A 19,746-nucleotide genomic window follows, 5' to 3' on the forward strand; every position below is an offset into this window, starting at 1 on the left:
TGAAGACGGTGATAGAGATTTGAAGAAAAGTGAGATGGTGTGAAATAGTCTTCTTGTGAATCTTAAGCAATTGAGAGGAAGAATGAATCAGGCTCTACATGAAGATGTGGTAATGAATTTAAAGTGGAATAGTGAGAGTTATTTTATGATTTTCTCTAGTTATATTCATTTGCGTATATACAGGTGTAGAGATGGAAAGTTGAATTCCACCAGGACTATGGTTTTGCCCTGCAACTAAGAAGGCAGAGAGCAACAAAGGAAGTGGGGATGCACTGTGTGAGTGGCTCTAATGATTAACCATGGATTTGAAACCGGTCAAAAAGGAGAAAATGACATCAAGGAACTAGGGATTATGAAATAGTGATAGAATCAATGAAATGGAAATTCTTGTGGGTCGGAAAGGTTGTTTGTATACATAACAGAAAAACAGTATAAGAGAGTGTGAGCTGGACAGAGGTGTTGCTCAACAGAGAACATGCATGAAGTTGGGACTGTGGGGAGTTTGCAGCTAATGTTGACTGCAAGATCTGGCTGTGCACATGGTAGTAACAGAGTTAAGTAGAGACCATCATTGAAGCAGAGGAATTCAGAGCACCTAGAAACAAAGTAGTTGGAAGAAACTTGTGCATTGTTAGGAATTAAAACAAAAACATAGTCACAGAGAGTGTTAGTGAACCAAGAGGATTTTGCTGACATAAGACAATGAATTTTTTTTTAAATTCTCAATATGCTCAATATTTTTGTGCTGAATAGCTCTTGTCCTTTTTTTTCAAACTTAATGGAAGAAATGGGAAACAAATAAAGATGAAAATGTTGTTTACCAGAAAATTGATTTACTATTCGAGCCTCCTTAGCTATGAAATAGGATAACTTTTAACTATTTGCTGATAGTTTTCAATATAAATGTCAGTATTAAAGCAAGGAGAGCAGAATTCCTTATAAACTGTTGAATAAACAAATAAAATGCTGCTACATATATTTTCGCTTTTCCCCTCTGACTTCTCAAGCAATATCAAAGGTAAATTTTATACTTATATAGAGAAATTTTCCCAACTTACCTGGAATATCTGACTAGATATAGTCAATATTACTTGATGCCCTAGGAATAAGAGTATGAGGATATAGGTTTCCCACTTAGAAAAGAAAGAACTGCTGGGTGCTAGGAATCTGAGGAAATCTGTTGTCTGGGGTGAAAGTCCAGGACATGCTTACACAGAAATGATTTTATGCCAGCTCTGCATCCCCAAACAGGAAACCTAGATTTGAGATTGTCAGAACCAGAGTTCATCATAGCATTCACCCTTCAGCCCTTGTGTCCTGAACTCTAATGGTAATTACTATCAGTATGAAAAATGTTAAGTTTCAAAGTTATCTGTACTATCTCATTTGACCTCCGTAACTGTGAACGGACTGCTTGATGGATGAGAAAAATAAAGCTCAAACAAGAGAAGTGACTTGCCCAAAGTTGCCCTCACTCCACAGGGAGGATGGACAAACGGATGTCTGATTTCAATCTAGTATTCTTTCTGTCTCAATGTAATGCTCTTCAAATGCTTTCTTTTGGGTAGTGGGGGAAAATAGGCATGGTTTCCAGTGAGACTGAAGGACTCTACTCACATGTTAGCCAAATCAGCTCTGTTCCCATATACTCAACTTCTGATCCCTGCTTGTGTTTGAAAGAAAGGAGTTCTTGGTTAAAAATATTTGAAAATTACCCTATTAATACATTTTCTTCTTATGGTATCAAGTAATATTGACTATATCTAGTCAGATATTCCAGGTAAGTTGGGAAAAATTCTTCCTCCTCCATCTGGAAGAGTGCTTATGAGGTGCCTTTCTAGGGTTGAAGGGTAAGGATGGGATCAGTAATAGTCAAATGGGCTTGTACTTTAATCAGTTGGATATTTGTATGAGACTAAATAGCCACTTACCATTGTCATTCCAAAAGAGAAAAAAATGCCAAAAAATAAAGAAGATCTGTGTTGTCATGGCAATAGTTTAACATTGTAATAATTAAAGCTTCTGTTAACTGACTAGCTAAACTGTGACTTAGAACATGCACTATTTACTCTATAATTAGGGCACTGGCTTACTAGAACAAAAATGTTCCTACTCTTTGATTTCTGTGAGAATGTGTTTTACAGATACACGGTTATATTCAGTAGCATAAGAAAGAAATTACTGATTTTTTAGAGAGAAGATAGATGATTAAATTTTATTATGCTGAAAAGCATAAAGGAGGAAAAATTATGGATCAATTTGTAAAAATAAGGAAGCAACTTGTTGGGGATTTTTGCTCACAAAAAATTTAAAAAACTAAAAATTATTGGATAAGTGAAAGTGATTTTGTCAGAAAGATTAATAAAATATTCTAAAAATCTTAGGAATATGAATATATAAACTGGATTATATATTAGCCCCCTTTAATAAGTCACAAAAACATATACTACCTGTATTGCTTTTTTGATTTATATTATTTTCATAAATTCCCTGACCCTAATTTAAGACCCAGATCTTGTATATCTGGTATATATTTAGAGACAAAATACATTTCATAGCATATTCAGTGCATTAAAATGAGATCAATCTGAGGATGAATCTGAGGAAACAGATCACTTCAAGCTTTAAGTAAGTTAATAAAGACTTTTACATACTCACTTAGCTACTGAAACTAAAATATTGGGTCTTAAATTCATTATAATTTTAATTAGGAGCTAATTCTGTCATCTGAGATAAAGTAGTCCTAGCGCATTTCTTTATAGGGAAATAATTTTTCAAGTATGATCAAGTTTAAACTTAATTATTGTTGAGTATGTAATATAGCATAAATTGCCTAATCGGTTTTACTTTTCTACTTAATATTTTTAAAACATGTTATTTCTTATAAAATAAAAGCTATGAAAACTATATAGGCTTGATAAGGACTTTGTACATGTCTGATACAATTTTATTTGCAAATTACACGTTTTTGCTCCCTTTCAATTTATGGTAACTAGCCAAAAAGTTAAAAAATCTCTAAAAATACAGTTGAAGTTATTTGGTCTTAATGGATTAAATAATTATGTTAAATATAATGTTTAAGTGGAAAAAACTATATAAAAAGTATGGTTACTTAATATTAATTTTAAATGATTTAATCAAATGAGATAGCTACCCTATAAATAATATTATAGCATGGCGTTAACAGTATAGCCCTTAAACCCAGACTACTTTGGTCAAATTAGTCAAATTTCAGATTTAGCACTTGGCTACTCTGTGACTTTAAATAAGTTACTTCTTGTGCTTCAGTGTCTTCATTTGTAAAATGGGGACCATAGTGGTAAATACCTCATAGGGTAACATGAAGAGCAAGGAAACCGATAAAGAATTCACAGTGTTCCTGCCACATAGTAAGCACATAGTATTTTAGCCTTTAGGCAAAATCTGAGGAGCAAGGTCAGACTTTATATTTTTTATTGTGGAAATTGTATATTGTGAATTTCCTTAATTTTTCTGGCTTTTATTATTCACCTTTTATTTCACCCCAAATTGTCACTGGATATCATTTCCTTCTATTCCAATTCTTATGTGATACTGGAAAATCTTTTTTTGTCTTCTTCTTTCTTCTATATAACTCTTTATGGCAGCACACTGAAAGCCTTTCAGGTGACAAGACCACTAAGCAGAATGTTGATGAAGAGATCATGCAAAAATGCTGCAGTGTATTTTCACCTGTGGCAGGTCTTGTTCAGCATTTTACCAGTTTCATCTTTATCTTAATTCAATATATGTGCAATATTTGTCTTTTTAAAAAATTTTGAGTAGTCTCTCAGTAAGACAGTAACAGACGAGGAGTAGCTGATATTTTTTCAGATCATTTTGATTTGTTTTCTTTATTTGTATAAAAGGAGTCTAAACAGAGTTGGATTGATTTCAATATATAGCTCTAAGGATTTGTTATAGTATTTAAACAATTGTTCAGTGTTCCAGTCCAGTTATAGAAAATAAGATCATTAAATGTAAGAGAGTGAACTTGGAACCCCTCTGATTATAATTCTGACTTATACAAATTTCATTTTGTTAATATGCATAATAATATATGTTGACTATTTAGGGTCATAAAATTATCAAAATATCATAGAATGACAGAATCGTAGAAAGTAAGTGTTAGAAAATACTTAGTGGTCTAGCATCTCACCTGAGGCAGAAATCTTCTCCTTCAACATCTAATCGTTTATACACTTCCTGTTTGGGAAAGTTCATTATTTCACCATATTGGACAGCTCTAGATATTTTTAAACATTCCCTTATATTAAATTGAAGTCAATCCACCTATAACTTCCATAAATTCTTATTTATTCTGTCTTGATGTTCCTTAAAATATTAGAGAATAACTAGTGTCAATCCCATTGTTGCTCTTGCTTCTGCTTTTTCCTTTCCTTTCTAGGTTCAACATCCTCAGCTCCTCTAACTACCTCTTAAATGGTATCATGCCCAGGTATCACACTTCTGGATGTTGATTAATTTTCTTCTCCTCCTAAATCAGTCTGTACATTTGTATCAGTCAGTCAACTATGAACTAAGCAATGCCCTCAGTATTAATGCTGTAAAAGATGCAGACGATGTAATAAACAACATAAGTGAGTAAAGGATTTTGAAGTAAATGCTGGAGAGATATTGAGTGTAAGAGAGAGCTGAACAAGGGAAAACCAAGCTGAAGGATACTGTGGAAAGCAATGTATGAGGGGATGAAGATCTGGACCAAGTAGAAATGGAAATGGATATGTCTCAAAGCAAACATCAACGGGTCTTAGAAGATTGAGTAAATCCCATGAATTAAAGGAAAGGTGATTCAAAGAATACTACAGGTTTCCAAGCATGAGTGACTGATGAAAATGTTAGCACTATTGTCAGAGAACTACTCTGAAAGCAAAGTAGAGAAATAATGAGTTTGCTTGAGTTTGGGGCAAAATTAGAATATCTGTTTAGAAATCTCCCTTGAAGACAAAGAGACATGGAACTAGAATTTAATCTATCTGATCAGGGATATAGGAATCATCAGATTCAAGATAATAATCATAGCCCAAGAACTGATTATTAGTCTAAAAGAATGACCGAGATAAGAACAAAGACCTGAGGCCAGACCTTAAGGAAATACTTAAGTTGACATAGCTGATGCTGGAAATCATAAAGAAGGTATACGTATGTCTTATTGCAAGTCACATTTATGACACATTAGTAAATTGATATGTCTAATGCACTGGAAATGTGGGCAAGATAAATAGTAAAGTGACTATAGGAAGTTCAGTTTGAATTTTAAGAAATATTATTTAGCCCCAAATTCTAATATTCTCCATTTTTTTTTTTTAATCCTTAAGAATTCCTAAAGCCCACTTCATTTTGAAAAAGAAAATGTACTCATTTTGGCTATCACTAAGAATATATTGTTTTAAAAAGTAAATATTCATTTAGTTACCTTAAATAACACTGTGTGAGAATATGTGGACCTATGTATTTTAACATTGTCATCACTAAAATGTGAAATTGATAAAACCAAAGTATTCAGATGAAAAGAAACCATCTATCTGAATGATTTGTCTGCATAGTGTTTACATCTAGTTACACCCAAGTGATTGATAACATTTATAATATTTTGTTGAATATTGAACTTTTTTGGTAATTATGTGCCTATGATGATAAGTAAAAATTCCAAAAGCTCATATAAATGTACATTTGTGTGTTTTAGGTGTTTATATAACTTTAAAAGACTTTTCCTTTGAAAACTGCATTTCTGGTTTTTCAGAAGTAACTCTGATTGTGTGTGTGTGTGTGTGTGTGTGTGCACATGAGCATCTGCTTATTATAACACTTTTATTATCCTGGATGTAGGGGAGAGTTTATATGCCGGAGTAATACTGTCATCAAAATGATTGACCTAAATGATTTTGTGTGTATGTGTGTGTTTACAGCCACAATTCCTTCAGAAGACATCTCCCAAGGCAAATGCAAGTTTCCAGTGTTGATTTTGGCATGGGCACAGAACCTGTTTTACAAAGAAGAGAAACAACAACCAGCATTGGGAGAATAAAACCAGAGCTCTACAAACAGAAATCAGTTGACTCTGAGGGCAACAGGAAAGAAGATGTCAAAACCTGTGGGAAGCTTAACTTTACACTCCAGTATGATTATGAAAATGAACTTCTAGTTGTTAAAATTATCAAAGCCTTAGATCTCCCTGCTAAAGATTTTACAGGAACTTCTGACCCTTACGTGAAGATGTACCTTCTTCCAGATAGGAAAAAGAAATATCAGACCCGTGTACACCGAAAGACTTTAAATCCTCTGTTTGATGAAACTTTTCAATTTCCTGTAGCGTATGATCAACTAAGCAACCGAAAGCTACATTTCAGTGTATATGATTTTGACAGATTTTCTAGACATGACATGATTGGGGAAGTGATTCTCGATAATTTGTTTGAAGCCTCTGATCTCTCCAGGGAAGCCACAGTATGGAAAGATATTCATTGTGCTACCACAGTAAGTTATAATTCTATCAATATGTTGCTTTTTATTTCACCTACAGTGATATATTAAACTAATTATTACTTAAATTAATTCTACAAAGTTAGGGAATTTATGTCCTAAATACCTGTAAATAGAGTGTGTGATTACATACATACACAATAATTCAGGCATGTAACACTATGTAGGTAACATTAGTGTCTGGATAAATTAAATGAATTAAAAAAAAAAAAACTCTTGTAATTTGCCAAAAATAGTAGGCCTTTGCCTTCTGACATAATTATCTGTGACCTATTCTTAGCACTCAGTTTCCTCATAGTTATTATTGGCTTTTATCATTTAAGATGATTTCGTTCCTCAAATCCAACCTGAAATGTACTTTTTTAATATTGAAAATTTGAAAAACAGAGTAAAAAACATAAAATTAAAATGTGTAATGCCATGGGTTATATGTAAAATCTTGGCATGTTGCTTTCTAGTTTGTTTTTTATGAATTCTTTAAAATAATTAAGATAAAACTAAGTTTAAATTTTTTCACACTCATTCTTTTTCATGCTATATTTTAGTACCATGATGTTTAAGTATATTACCCAGTTACCTAACCCTTCTTTTATCGTGGGACATTTGAATTAGGCATAAATTTTGTTATACTGAAAATTGTTGCATTCTTTTTACATAAATATTTTTACTATCCAAGATTATTTGACCAGGATAGATTGGAGAAACAGAATTAGGGAACTCATCTCTTGGAGGTTAGATTTCTAAATTGTTTTCATTTATTAGTTTTTACCACCAAGTTGTCTTTACATCTTTTGTCTAAATTTTAAAAAATTTATAAGCTTGAAATGTTGAAGTTTTGGACAGGGACAGGGATTACTTAAAATATAAGAAAATAATTTTCTAATTCAAAACATCTTCTTTTGTATTTTCCCTTTATTGGTGTTTTACTAAGCACAACCAGTATTGGAGGTCATTAAATTTTCATTATAAATAATATGGATAAATTAAATAAAAAATTACACTGTTAGTTTATTGTACTGCATCATTAAAACATTTTTAGTTGTTGGGTTTTTTATTTCATGGTCTCCTGTGATAATCTACTAGGGAAAAAACTGGGTTATATTTCAAAGTCACATTGGGTGTCTTTTTATTTCATACTGTTTTTCATCAAGTGTGTATCATATTATATTTTGAATCTGTTTCTGTTTTGTAAATAAGTTCATTGGTACTATTTTTTGGATTCCACATGTAAGTGATATCATGTAATTTTTGTCTTTTTCTGTCATACCTGCTTCACCTAGTATGAAAGCCTCTAGGTCCATCCATATTGCTGCAAATGGCAGTAATTCATTCTACTTTATGGCTTACATTCCATTATACACACACACACATCTTTATCCATTTGTCTCTTGATGAATGAACACTTAGATTGCTTCCACATCTTGTATACTGTAAATAGTGCCACTGTGAACATTGTGGTGTGTGTATCTCTTCAAATTAGAACTTTCATCTTTTCCAGATATATACCCAGAAGTGGGATTGCTGGATCATATGATAGTTCTATTTTTAGTTTTTTAAGGAACTTTCATACTGTTTTCCACAGTGCACCTATTTATGTTTCCACCAATAGTGTAGGAGGATTCCCTTTACTCCAGACCCCCCTCCAACTTTTTTTATTTGTAGACCTTTTTGATAATGGTGATTTTTGATAATTTTTAGGCTTTTTTGATAATGGCCATTCTGACCAGGGAGGTGACCATAGGTGTGTGAGTTTTTTTTCCAGACTGTCTATTCTGTTCCATGATCTATATGCCTGTTTTTGTGCCAGTACCATATTGTTTTGATCACTGTTGCTTTGTAGTGTTGTTGTAAGTCTGGAAGGGTTATGCTTCCTGCTTTGCTCATTTTACTAAGGATTGATTTGGCAATTCAGGGTCTTTTTAATTTTTTTTTTTAATTTTAGGATTTTTTTTTTCTAATTTTGTGAAAAACGTCATGGGTAATTTGATGGGGATTGCATTGGTTAGTATGGCCATTTTAACTGTATTAATTCTTCCAATCCAAGGGCAGAGGATATCTTTCCATTTCTTTAAATATAAAATATTATTTGAAATAGGTCTTAATGTGACAAATACCAAGAAACTGTTGCATTCATTGTACCAGTCATTCAGAGTACTAACTATACTAGCTGAGTTTTGGTTTGAATAATGTATTTTAATATACATTACTAAAAATTCTTTAAATGTTTCAATGAATTTTAACTTTGTTTTCTTATTCGGAGTAATTTATTTTTATTTTATTTTACTATTTCATTTTTTATGGTCACACCTGTAGTGTATGGACGTTCCCTGGCCAGGGATTGAATTTCAAGCCACAGCTGAGAACTACACTGCAGCTGTGGCAGTGCCAGATCTTTTAACCCACTGTGCTGGGCCAGGGACTGAACACACACCTCTGCAGCAACTGAGCTGCTGCAGTCAGATTCTTAACCCACCATGTCACAGTGGGAGCTCCCTAGTGATTTGTCTTTAAATCTATCCCCAGTCATCCTGGATCTATCCCAGGATCAGAATAATACTGAATTTTTTTTCACATTTAAAGATCAGAAAATTATCTTCTAAAGTTTGTTAACTATGTAATAATGTGTTATCCAATAACATATTAAAGAATGCAAAATTCTAATTCATTATAAAGAAGAAAGTGTGGTAGAAGGCAGGGCAGTGTGGTTTTTGGTCAGGGACTGTCTTCATAGATCATCCAAGGTACACCAGATAGTTCTGTAGCCATAGACCTGCAGATTGGGACAATAAACCTATATCTGCACTTATTTGATCATTCCTAATTTTCTTGTAAACTTGACACTGGAATGTCAATAACATCTGCTAATGTGCCACCATTAATTAGTTTTTTAACTCAAATGATGCAAATAAATTTCATGAACCTACCTATTAGGTATTTTAGTCATTTTGCAAGAATTGATAGGAAACATCTATGTTGCAATATAAAATTAAATTAAAATTAAGTTGAAATTAAGTCTATCACAGAATATCTGAATTCCCAAAGCATACTTCTTGTCCTTAAAACCTACTTGATTTTTTTCCTTTTTAGAAAAATTGTTAAATTATACTTAACATAAAATATTATATTAGTTTCAGATGTGCAAAATAGTGATGTGATATTTTAATACATTACTGAAAATCCCCACAATGTTTGGTTACCATACGAAGTGTTACAACATTATTTACTATATTCCCTATGTGTACATTATATCCCTATGACTTCTTTATTCTATAGCTGGAAGTTTATACCCCTTAATCTCCACTTATTTCTTTCCACAGCCAACTGCCCACCCTTCGGGCAACCACCAATTTGTCCTGTGTATCTATGAGTCTATTTCTGTTATATTGTGTTTGTCTTTTATATTCCAAATATCAATGAAATTACATGGTACTTGTCTTTCTCATTCTAACTTATTCCCCTTAGCCTAATACCTTCAAGGTCTATCCATATTATTATAAATGACAAAATTTTATTCCTTTTTTAAGACTGAGTATTATTCCATTGCAGGTGTATGTATACGTATATATGTATAAATATATAGACATACAAATATATGATACAGACACACACACACATATCTATACATAAATATACACCACATTTTCTTTATTCATTCATCTATCAAGGAAGTAGGTGGCATCTATGTTTTGGCTGTAAATAATGCTACAGTGAACATAGGGGTGCAGAACATTTTCAAAAGTGTTTTTGTTTTCTTTGGATAAATACCCAGAAGTGGAATTGCTGGACCATATAGTGGTTCTATTTTTCATTTTTTTAAGGAAACTCCATACTGTTTTCTTTAGTGATTGCATCAATTTATAATTTCCATCTATATTGTATGACAATTCCATTTTTTCCACATATTCACCAAAAATTGTTTCTTGTCTTTAATAATAACCATTTTGACAGGTTTGAGTTAGTATCTCATTGTGGTTTTGGCTGTCATTTCCCTAATGATCAGTGGTGTTGAGCACCTTTACATATGTTTACCGGCTATCTGCATGCATGTGTTCTTTGGAAAAATGTCTGCTCATGTCCTCTTCCCATTTTTTAATCAGGTTGCTTGTGTTTTATTGTAGAGATGAATGAATTCTTTGTATAGTTTGGTTATTAACCTTTTATTAGATAAATGGTTTGCTAATATATTCTCCCATTCAATAGGCAGCCTTTATGTTTTGCCAGTAGTTTCCTTCACTGTGCAGAACCTTTTTTGTTTGATCTAGTCCCATCTGCTTACTTATTATTTTGTTTCCTTTGCCTTGGGAAACATATCTAAAAAAAAAAAATTGTTAAAACCAATGTCACCAATGTACTGCCTACATTTTCTCCTAGGAATTTTATGGGTTCAGATATTTAATCAACTTGAATTTTCTTTTTGTATATGGTGTGAGAGAGTAGTCAATTTGATACTGTTGTATTTAGCTGTCCGGTTTTCCCAACATCATTTATTGAAGAAGCTTTTCCTCATTGCATTTTCTTGCCTCCTTTGAAGTAGATTTGTTGTCCATCTAAATACAGGTTCATTTCTGGGCTCTCTTTTCTGTTCCATTGATCTATCTGTTTGGTTTTGTGCCAATACCATGCTGTTTTGATTACTGTAGCTTTATGTAATAATTTAATATCAGAGAGCATGATACCTCCAACTTTATTCTTCTTTCTCAAAATTGCTTTGGCTATTCAAGGTCATTTATGGCTCTATACAAATTTTAGGATTATTTGTTCTAGTACTGTGAAAAATGTCATTTGTATTTTGATAGGAATTACATTGAGTCTATAGATCGCTTTAGGTAATATGGACATTTTAGTAATATTGATTCATCCAACTTCAATTACTTTCCTCAAAGTCTTAGAGTAATCAGAATAAAGGTCTTTCACCTCCTTAAATAAATTTAACATAAATTCATTCCTAGATATTTAGTTCTTTTTGATGCACTTGTAAATGAGATTGTTTTCTTTATTTCTCTTTTTGAAAGTTCATTATTAGTATATAAAGTGAAATATATTTCTATGTATTAGTTTTATATCCTTCAATGTCACTGAATTATTTTATTAGTTCTAATATTTTTATGGTGGCATTTATGAGCTTTTCTCTATATAGTGTCATCTGAAAACAGTGATAGTTTATCTCCTTCCTTTCTAATTTAGATGACTTTTTTTGCTTTATTTTTTATTTATTTATTTTTTTTAAGGGCTGCACCTGTTGCATATATAGGTTCCCAGGCCAGGGGTCCAATCGGAGCTTTAGCTGCTGGCCACAGCAACACAGGATCTGAGCCAAGTCTGCAACCCATACCACTGTTCAGGGCAATGCCAGATCTTTAACCCACTGAGCAAGGCCAGGGATCGAACCCACAATCTCATGGTTACTAGTTGGATTCATTTCTGCTGTGCCACAGTGGGAACTCTGACTTTTTCATGACTAATTGTTGTGGCTACAAATTCCAATACTATATTTCATAAAAGTGGGAAGAGTAGAATCCTTGTTCCTGACCTTAAAGAAAATGCTTTCAACTTTTTTCAATACCATTGAGCATAATGTTAGCTATTCAGTCAGTCCACAGGTCTTCTGGAGAAATTGCTGTATATGCAAGTGTAGATTCAGTGTGTCCGAAGGAGAAGGTAAACTCAGGATCTTCCTATGCTGCCATTTTGCCCTTCCCCCAATACATACTTAACTTTTAACAACAGACTCTTGAAAGGGATTTTATATTATAAATATTTTATATTCAACAAATCATCATAATTTATATATATTTGTTTCCAGTTTACAGCCACACCTGCAACATATGGGAGATCCCTGGCTAGGGGTTGAGGCCTACACCATAGTCACAGCAGTGCCGAATCCAAGCTGTATCTGTGACCTATGCCACAGCTCGTGGCAGTGCCAGATATTTAACCCACTGAGTGAGGCCAGGGACTTAACCCACATCCTCACAGATGCTATGTCACGTTCTTAACCCACTTAGACACAATGGGATATAAAGTTAAATCACATTTACATTTAGTGGACAGGTCTTCGGTGTCTAATCAGTCTAATCACTTTTGCATTTCATGTGAAAGATTGCAGATAATCTGGCTTTAGTAAAATAGCCCACAACAATGATTTTATTAGCCTTTTATTAACAATGAAGCAGTAGATTCTCATGGTATTCATCACAATTCTGTTTCAAAAAACAAAAATTCAAAGCTAATGCATATCTAAAACCTAAATTTTGAATCATACTATTTGGGGTTCTTTAAAAAGCAAAACAATACTTTGGCCTATATTCATGCCATCTATGTAATTTCCAGTTTAAATCCCTACATCGTTCTACTTTTAAAGAGTACGATTGCTAGCTACCTTCTGTATTATCCATGGGTCTCTGTCTGTCTCTGTCTTTCTTTGTCTCTGTATTTCTCTGGGTATAGTTAAGAAGAAGTATAACCTAGTCACTAAAGAACAAATTGATCATGCTTTTGCATCCTCACTGTATTGCTAATCTTTATGTCTTTGAGCAAGTTAATAGATCTCTTTATGTCTTAATTATCTTATCTGCAAAATGAGGATTATAAGAAGGTAAACCAGAGTTTACCTAATTTAAACTAAATAAGACAAATGCTTAGCATAGAACCAGGAATTTGTTAATGCTCAATATACATTAGCTGCCAAGAAATATTAACAGAATGATATCATTGGGATATGGTTTCGGTTGTTGCAGTTGATGTATTAATAAGGAATGAAGATCTTAATCCTAAAAATGGCCATGTCCTATTATTATGGTGAAGATAGTTTTAGGTGGTATGTTTTCCTATTTAGGTCAGAAAGTTTTGTGTACGAGATCATTTAAATCTATCTAGTTACTGTATGCTGTGATTCAGTGAGCAGATACTATTTTTCTTTTATGGTATATGTATGTGTATTTGTGTATATGTATACGTATTTGTGAATACATATACATACATACATACTCATACTGCCCCTCATCTCCCTTTTCCACTGGGTACATTCTCCTCTTTTTTCCCTCACCAACCTCTTCATGCACTTAAATAGTGCATATTATAAAACCTGAAGATCTAAAGATGTTGGATATCTTCTATATGTTCCTTTAGGTTCACTTTCCACTGTCTTCACCTTGTTTGCTGCCTTGGAAACCTGGCCTGTTTACCCACAGGCTCTCTGCTCTCTTGAGTTCTGGCAAGAGATGCTAGGACAGGAGAATGACATTGGATGTGTATTCTCTTTAGCTCTTTGTCTGAGAGATTGCCTCAGGCTGGATATATCTTTTACATTTCCTCTCAAAGCAGGCTTTTCTTCTTATCACTTTTTTTTTTTTTTTTCTGAATTCAGCTGTCACTTCCCTTGCCCTTTCAGAGATATGGATCATTACAGCTTCTACTGTTAGCAGCACCAGGGGACCCTGCCATCTCTTGTGGTTTCCCTACTTCTTGCTCACATCTTTGTAGATAGTCCTTCATTAAACCCTCTGGAATTACCCTAATTTGTGTAGGTTGTCTGTTTCTGCCTATATCCCAGGCTGATACCACAAAGAAAGAACATGACTCCTGATTACAAACAAGTTAATTTCTTGTACCTTCTTGGACCATGCCATATGTCTAAGATGTTTGATATGTTTATGACCTTTATGAAAGCTAAATTCGTCCCTTAAAATGCTTGATAGTAAGGGAGTTCTCATCGTGGTTCAGTGGTAACGAACCCAACTAGGATTCATGAGGACACGGGTTCAATCCCTGGCCTCACTCAGTGGGGTAAGGATCCAGCATTGCTGTAAGCTGTGGTGTAGGTCACAAACTCAGCTCAGATCCCATGTTGCTGTGGCTGTGGTGTAGGCCGGCAGCTACAGTTCCCATTAAACCCCTAGCCTGGGAACTTCCATATCCACAGGTGTGGCCTTAAAAAGCCAAAAAAAAAAAAACAAATACAAAAACAAAAACAAAAAAACAAACCAAAAAAAATAAAACTTGGTAATAACTCAAGGCTTTTAACCAGAAAATGAACCATGACATTGCTAAAAGCCTTCTAATCTTTTTTACAGAGAATTTCAGAGGGCCTCCTCACATTGGAATTTCACATTTCATAGCAACTGGGTAGTCCAAACTTCTGCCTCTTAAAATCAAGATTTTAGCATAAATCATATATTATTATTATAGAAAAGTTGGGAAAACTCTATTTATGATAATTTTATAGGTTTCAAAACATATATTTATAAGCCCAGTTTCTTACTTTAGAATACGAAATAGAAACACGTCTCTACTTTTTAAGTAGAAGCTACTGAATATAATTTAACCTTTTCTTGATAGTGATGATCTTTATGACCCCATTAATTACGATGGTATATTTAAAAAACAGATCTTTATGTTTGTCCATTTGTCTTCTATTACACTATTTTCTCTCCATTATAAGTATACATGCTTCCTGCATTCCTTACTTCTCCAATTTGTTTCTTTTATGTTGTATAATAAAATACTTAAGTTGGGAGAATTATATATAAGCAAAATCAATATGTCTTAACTAACAGATCTTATTCTCAGAGAAAAATGCATGAGACTTATAATAGGTCAGAAGTCTTTTTATTTTTTATTTTTTTTTTTTTGTACTCCTCTTTTTTTTTTATTTCTCCAATATATTGGGTTTTTTTTCTACTGTACAGCATGGTGACCCGGTTATACATACATGTATACATTCTTTTTCCTCACATTATCATGCTGCATCTTAAGTGACTAGACATAGTTCCCAGTGCTACACAGCAGGATCTCATTGCTAATCCATTCCAAAGGCAATAGTCCACATCTTTTTATATTAACTTAAATGTTCATAGGTATGTTCTGAGTAAGATTTTGAGAGTCCAGATCTTATGAGCACATTATTGTATAATCCTTAGAGAATTCAAGAGGTTCTTTCATTCTATAGTTTAGCAAAAGAAGGTCCAGTGATATTAAGAAAATCACTTAAAATTCATGTAGAAGCTCTAAAACTAGATTTTTAAAACTTAATTAACTCTTAGTTCAGTGTTTGTTCTGAATTATGTTAGATTGTTACCATTCTTGAAACATACTAAAAAGAAATGAAAATAATTAAATTTTTAACATGAAAGTTCTCTTTTGTTTTCAGAATGAAAATCTCAAAATACATAAATTGAATTAAAGAAATTTTTAATATGATACTTAGGACAAAATACATGCATAAGGCCTTTAAAACTTATAGTCCTGTCAAATCTATTTTGTTAACAACTTTTATCAAAATGCATGAAAAACTAAGCAGTGACACTTTCGGCCTTGTTCAAAAGAGCAGTCAGAATTAGTGGTGGGAGTTCCCTTTATGGCTCGGGGTAACAAATCCAAGTAGTATCCATGAGGATACGGGTTCAATCCCTGGCGTCATTCAGTGGCCATGAGTTATGGTGTAGGCCACAGACATGGCTTAGATCCTGCATTGCTGTGGCTGTGCCGTAGGCCAGAAGCTGTAGCTCTGATTAGACCCCTAGCCTTGGAACTTCCATATGCCCAAGGTGCAGCCCTAAAAAAACAAAAAACAAAAAACAAAACAATTAGTGTTATTTCAGGAAATTTCTTGGCTATTTTTCTTTATTGGATATAATTAGTAAAAAATCCATATCAGAGGTATAATTTAATTATATCTTTTGTATCTTTCTGTTTTGTAGTTCTTGAAAGTTGTAGAAGATGAGAAGCTTCTTATTCCTGTTATGTTCTAGCAGCATACTTGTGTCTGTTGCAAATTTTAGGAATTTAGTATAATTCTAAAGGTAGTGTTAGGATAGAATTGTTCACTTATCTCCTGTATTTAAGTAATTTAGTGATTAATATTCTCTTACATATTAAAAAAATATGAAGCTGATTTTTAAATGTGAATTTTCAAAATAGCATCCTCTTTCTCTATAATAGACTGTATTAAATAGTTTCCTATAATTTAGGTAACTGATTTTCTAATTTTAAAAAAATTCAAAGAAATATAGTACTTTATTTGCTAGATTTGAAATCTAAGGTCATAAATACAATTTCGAGTTTGTTCTTCCAGCCAGTAGAGTGTGAAGTAGATTTCCACTGGGGAAAGTTACAGAGAAAAGCAGAAAACCACAGGAACTCAACATGAGTGTCCTTTAATTAGAATCATGGACTTCCTACCATCTAGTCATATCACTTTGGGTAAATTGCTTAACATTTCTGAACTTGCTTCCTCATCCATAAAAAGAGATTTTTAATAATATCAACCCCACAGGAATATTTTGAAAATAACATAAGATAATAAATGTACAGTTCTTATAAAAGTTAAAGTTGCTAAGTTAAGTGTCGGTTATCCTTAACATGCTGTAATCCATTACAAACAAAGCAGCTGTTTTATTTAATTACTGATATCCCAATTCCTTACTTGTCTTAAATTTCTCACATTAATATTTAAATGTCTTAAATATATTATGCTTACTTTTTTTTTTTTTTTTTTTTTTTTTTTTTTTTTTTTTGTCTTTTTGCCTTTTCTAAGGCCTCTCCCGTGGCATATGGAGGTTCCCAGGCTAGGGGTCGAATTGGAGCTATAGCCGCAGGCCTATGCCAGAGCCACAGCAATGTGGGATCCAAGCTGTGTCTGCAGCCATACCACAGCTCAAGGCAACGCTGGATCCTTAACCCACTGAGCAAGGGCAGGGACCGAACCCGCAACCTCATGGTTCCTAGACGGATTCGTTAATCACTGCGCCACAATGGGAACTCCATTATGCTTACAATTTTTAAAAAGTGAAAGAGATATTCTTTACTCTTTTCCTCAATCTTGAAATTGAATAAAATATGGCAATGTCATATAATATTATGCTGAGGCATGCATTACTTTCTATAATTAATTCACTAGTTTGGTAAACCAAGGATCTTATTGACTGAATATCAATTTTATTTATGTTTTTGGAGTGCTTTTAAATGTTTATATATTCTACACACAATCCCATTCCCCATGGTAAGTAAAGAGATTCTTTACAAGTGTAGGCACCTATGAAATACAAGTCTAATAGAAGAGCTTAAATAACCAGAAGCAGAAAATTATGTTTTAACCTGTTAGGTTCTTACCATACAAAGTAGATTGCAAATGTTTTTATTTATAATCTAGTTATTTATAGAGGGGCAAGTATGATATATTGCCCATCCAACAAAAAAAAAAAAAAAAAAAGATGACTCTGAGAACATTTTGTAACAAGACCAGTACTTGTTACACCCACTTGCAGAAAGGATCTTAATCTATCTGTTCAACCAATAATACTTCTACTTACCAGATACTATTTTGGATGTTTTGCGACATAACTGTCCCCAGTCTAACAAGGCCTACTTTAAAAAAAAAAGGAAACAGGTAATAATGAAAGAATATGTAATATGTTCAATGAATGGAAGCACTATATGAAACATGAGGCAGGCAAGGTAAGGGACAGGAAATGGCAGTGAGGTGGGGCTACTATTCATAGTTGGTCAGTTAAGGCCTCTTAAAGGGATAGGTGGGGTTAGAGTGATAGCTGAGGGTCAAATCATATATAGCCTTTAGGTCCTGGAAAGAACTTTGAGTTTTATTCTGAGTGACATGTGAGACCAATGATGGGTTTTGAACAGAAGTGAGCCATGGCTTCATTTATTGTTAATAAGGTCTCTGGCTACCATGTGGAGAATAAAATTTGGCGGGGGTGGGGGGAGGATTGGAATCATGTAAACCAATTTCATATTCTTTACTTTAAAATAGTGAAGCCAAGGAGTTCCCATTGTGGCTCAGCTGATTATAAACCTGACGAGTTTCCACGAGTCTGTGGGTTCAATCCCTTGCCTCGCTCAGTGGGTTAAGGATCCAGCATTGCTGCAAGCTGCTGCATAGGTCACAGATCCAGCTCTGACAGAGGCTATGGCTCTGATTTAGCCCCTAGCCTGGAAACTTCCATATGCCAAGAGTGGGCCCTAAAATGACAAATAAATAAATTTTTGAAAAAAATAAAATAGTAAAGCCAAGTTCATCCAGTTCAAGTGTCTACATCCAGCAATATTGAGAGGAATTCCTTCAATTAGGAATTTTGTAATGATGTTTAAAAACATCAAACACTTCAAGGACTGCCGTATACAGTTTACTACACCAGTTTATGTCCCTATCTATAAATGGTGATGAAGGTTTGAAAAAAGTCTCCAGTTCCTCTCAACAAGGAACTTGTGATATCTCTTAATCAGTTTGTACCTTCTAATTATGTCCCAAGTTCTTCTTGTCCCAGTGTCTATATTAGGCTACCCACTCTATTCTTATCCTAATCAAGTTAGGAGACTTGATTTGATAAACCCAAGAAAGTTTGTTTTAAGGCCTCAGCTCTGTTCCTACAACCTGAACACTTTATGACTGCTGCTAGCTAAGTCTGTGGCTGTGTTGGATAGAATATGAGCTAAACCATTGTGCCAGGTAGAGTTATTTCTGCCTGGATTGAGGGCTGAAAATGGTTTTCCCACTGAGAAGAAACACGAGCACTATTAAATAGCATCCCTGGCAGTAATAGGTCTAGGTTGTGACCATTAATTACTTAATGCTCAGTGGGGTTTATAATTGTCCCATCTGTAGCACTGTCATGCTCTCTACCCATTTATGCCCTGAATTCAGTAAAATGTCACCTCATCTTTGTGCCATGGCCAAGCACAATGCTTAATGTTATATGCTCAACAGAGTGAATTCCTTCCTTCATATAGAAATATAAGCAGGTCCTGCTAAAGGACATTAGGTGAACATTTTCTCTGTCTTCAAGTGGAGATGGTGGGGGAAAAAAATCAAATCTGAAAATGTGATGTAAAAATCCAAGAATATAACTAGGTTTAGTGCTATAACCTTCCTCTGTCAATCTTTTCCCCTACCTTCATTGAACATGATGAAATCTGGTTTAATCAGAATGACTGTGAGAAAGAGGAAGGGCAGGGAGGACGTGCTGTGGGAAAACTGTGGTTCTCTGAAGGAAAAGGAGGGAAGTGCTATATTGTGCTGTCTGGATGGAACAGATGGACAGATGTACAAAGATAAAAAGACAATTTGCCCACCTTAAGGATACAGTTAATTCTGAAATTCCAATGCAGTGTAGAATTATAGCAAACATCATACCAGATCACCCTAGATAGAAGGATCTACAAAGAAATAAAGTTTAATAAAACCAGAAGATAAGTATTGTATAACTTTAA

At 33.7% G+C, this 19,746-nt stretch overlaps 1 protein-coding gene across 6 annotated transcripts in view; it reads left to right on the forward strand.

The window, feature by feature from the left end:
- SYT10 (synaptotagmin 10) overlaps nucleotides 1–19,746 on the forward strand; it is a 68,587-nt gene that overhangs the window by 25,192 nt on the left and 23,649 nt on the right. For all 6 annotated transcript variants that reach the window (XR_014845445.1, XM_001927016.8, XM_085025117.1 and 3 more), the window contains exon 3: nucleotides 5,949–6,516. Coding sequence is in view for 5 of the 6 variants with exons in the window: in XM_001927016.8 (XP_001927051.3) it covers nucleotides 5,949–6,516 (568 nt within the window). In the remaining variant the exon portion in view is untranslated. The remainder of the gene's footprint in view (nucleotides 1–5,948; nucleotides 6,517–19,746) is intronic.

Source organism: Sus scrofa, chromosome 5, assembly GCF_054392235.1.
Source record: "Sus scrofa isolate SSC_HxYL_T2T_F1_AM1 chromosome 5, Sscrofa_HxYL_maternal_Yorkshire_Landrace_v2.0, whole genome shotgun sequence".
NCBI lineage: Eukaryota > Metazoa > Chordata > Mammalia > Artiodactyla > Suidae > Sus > Sus scrofa.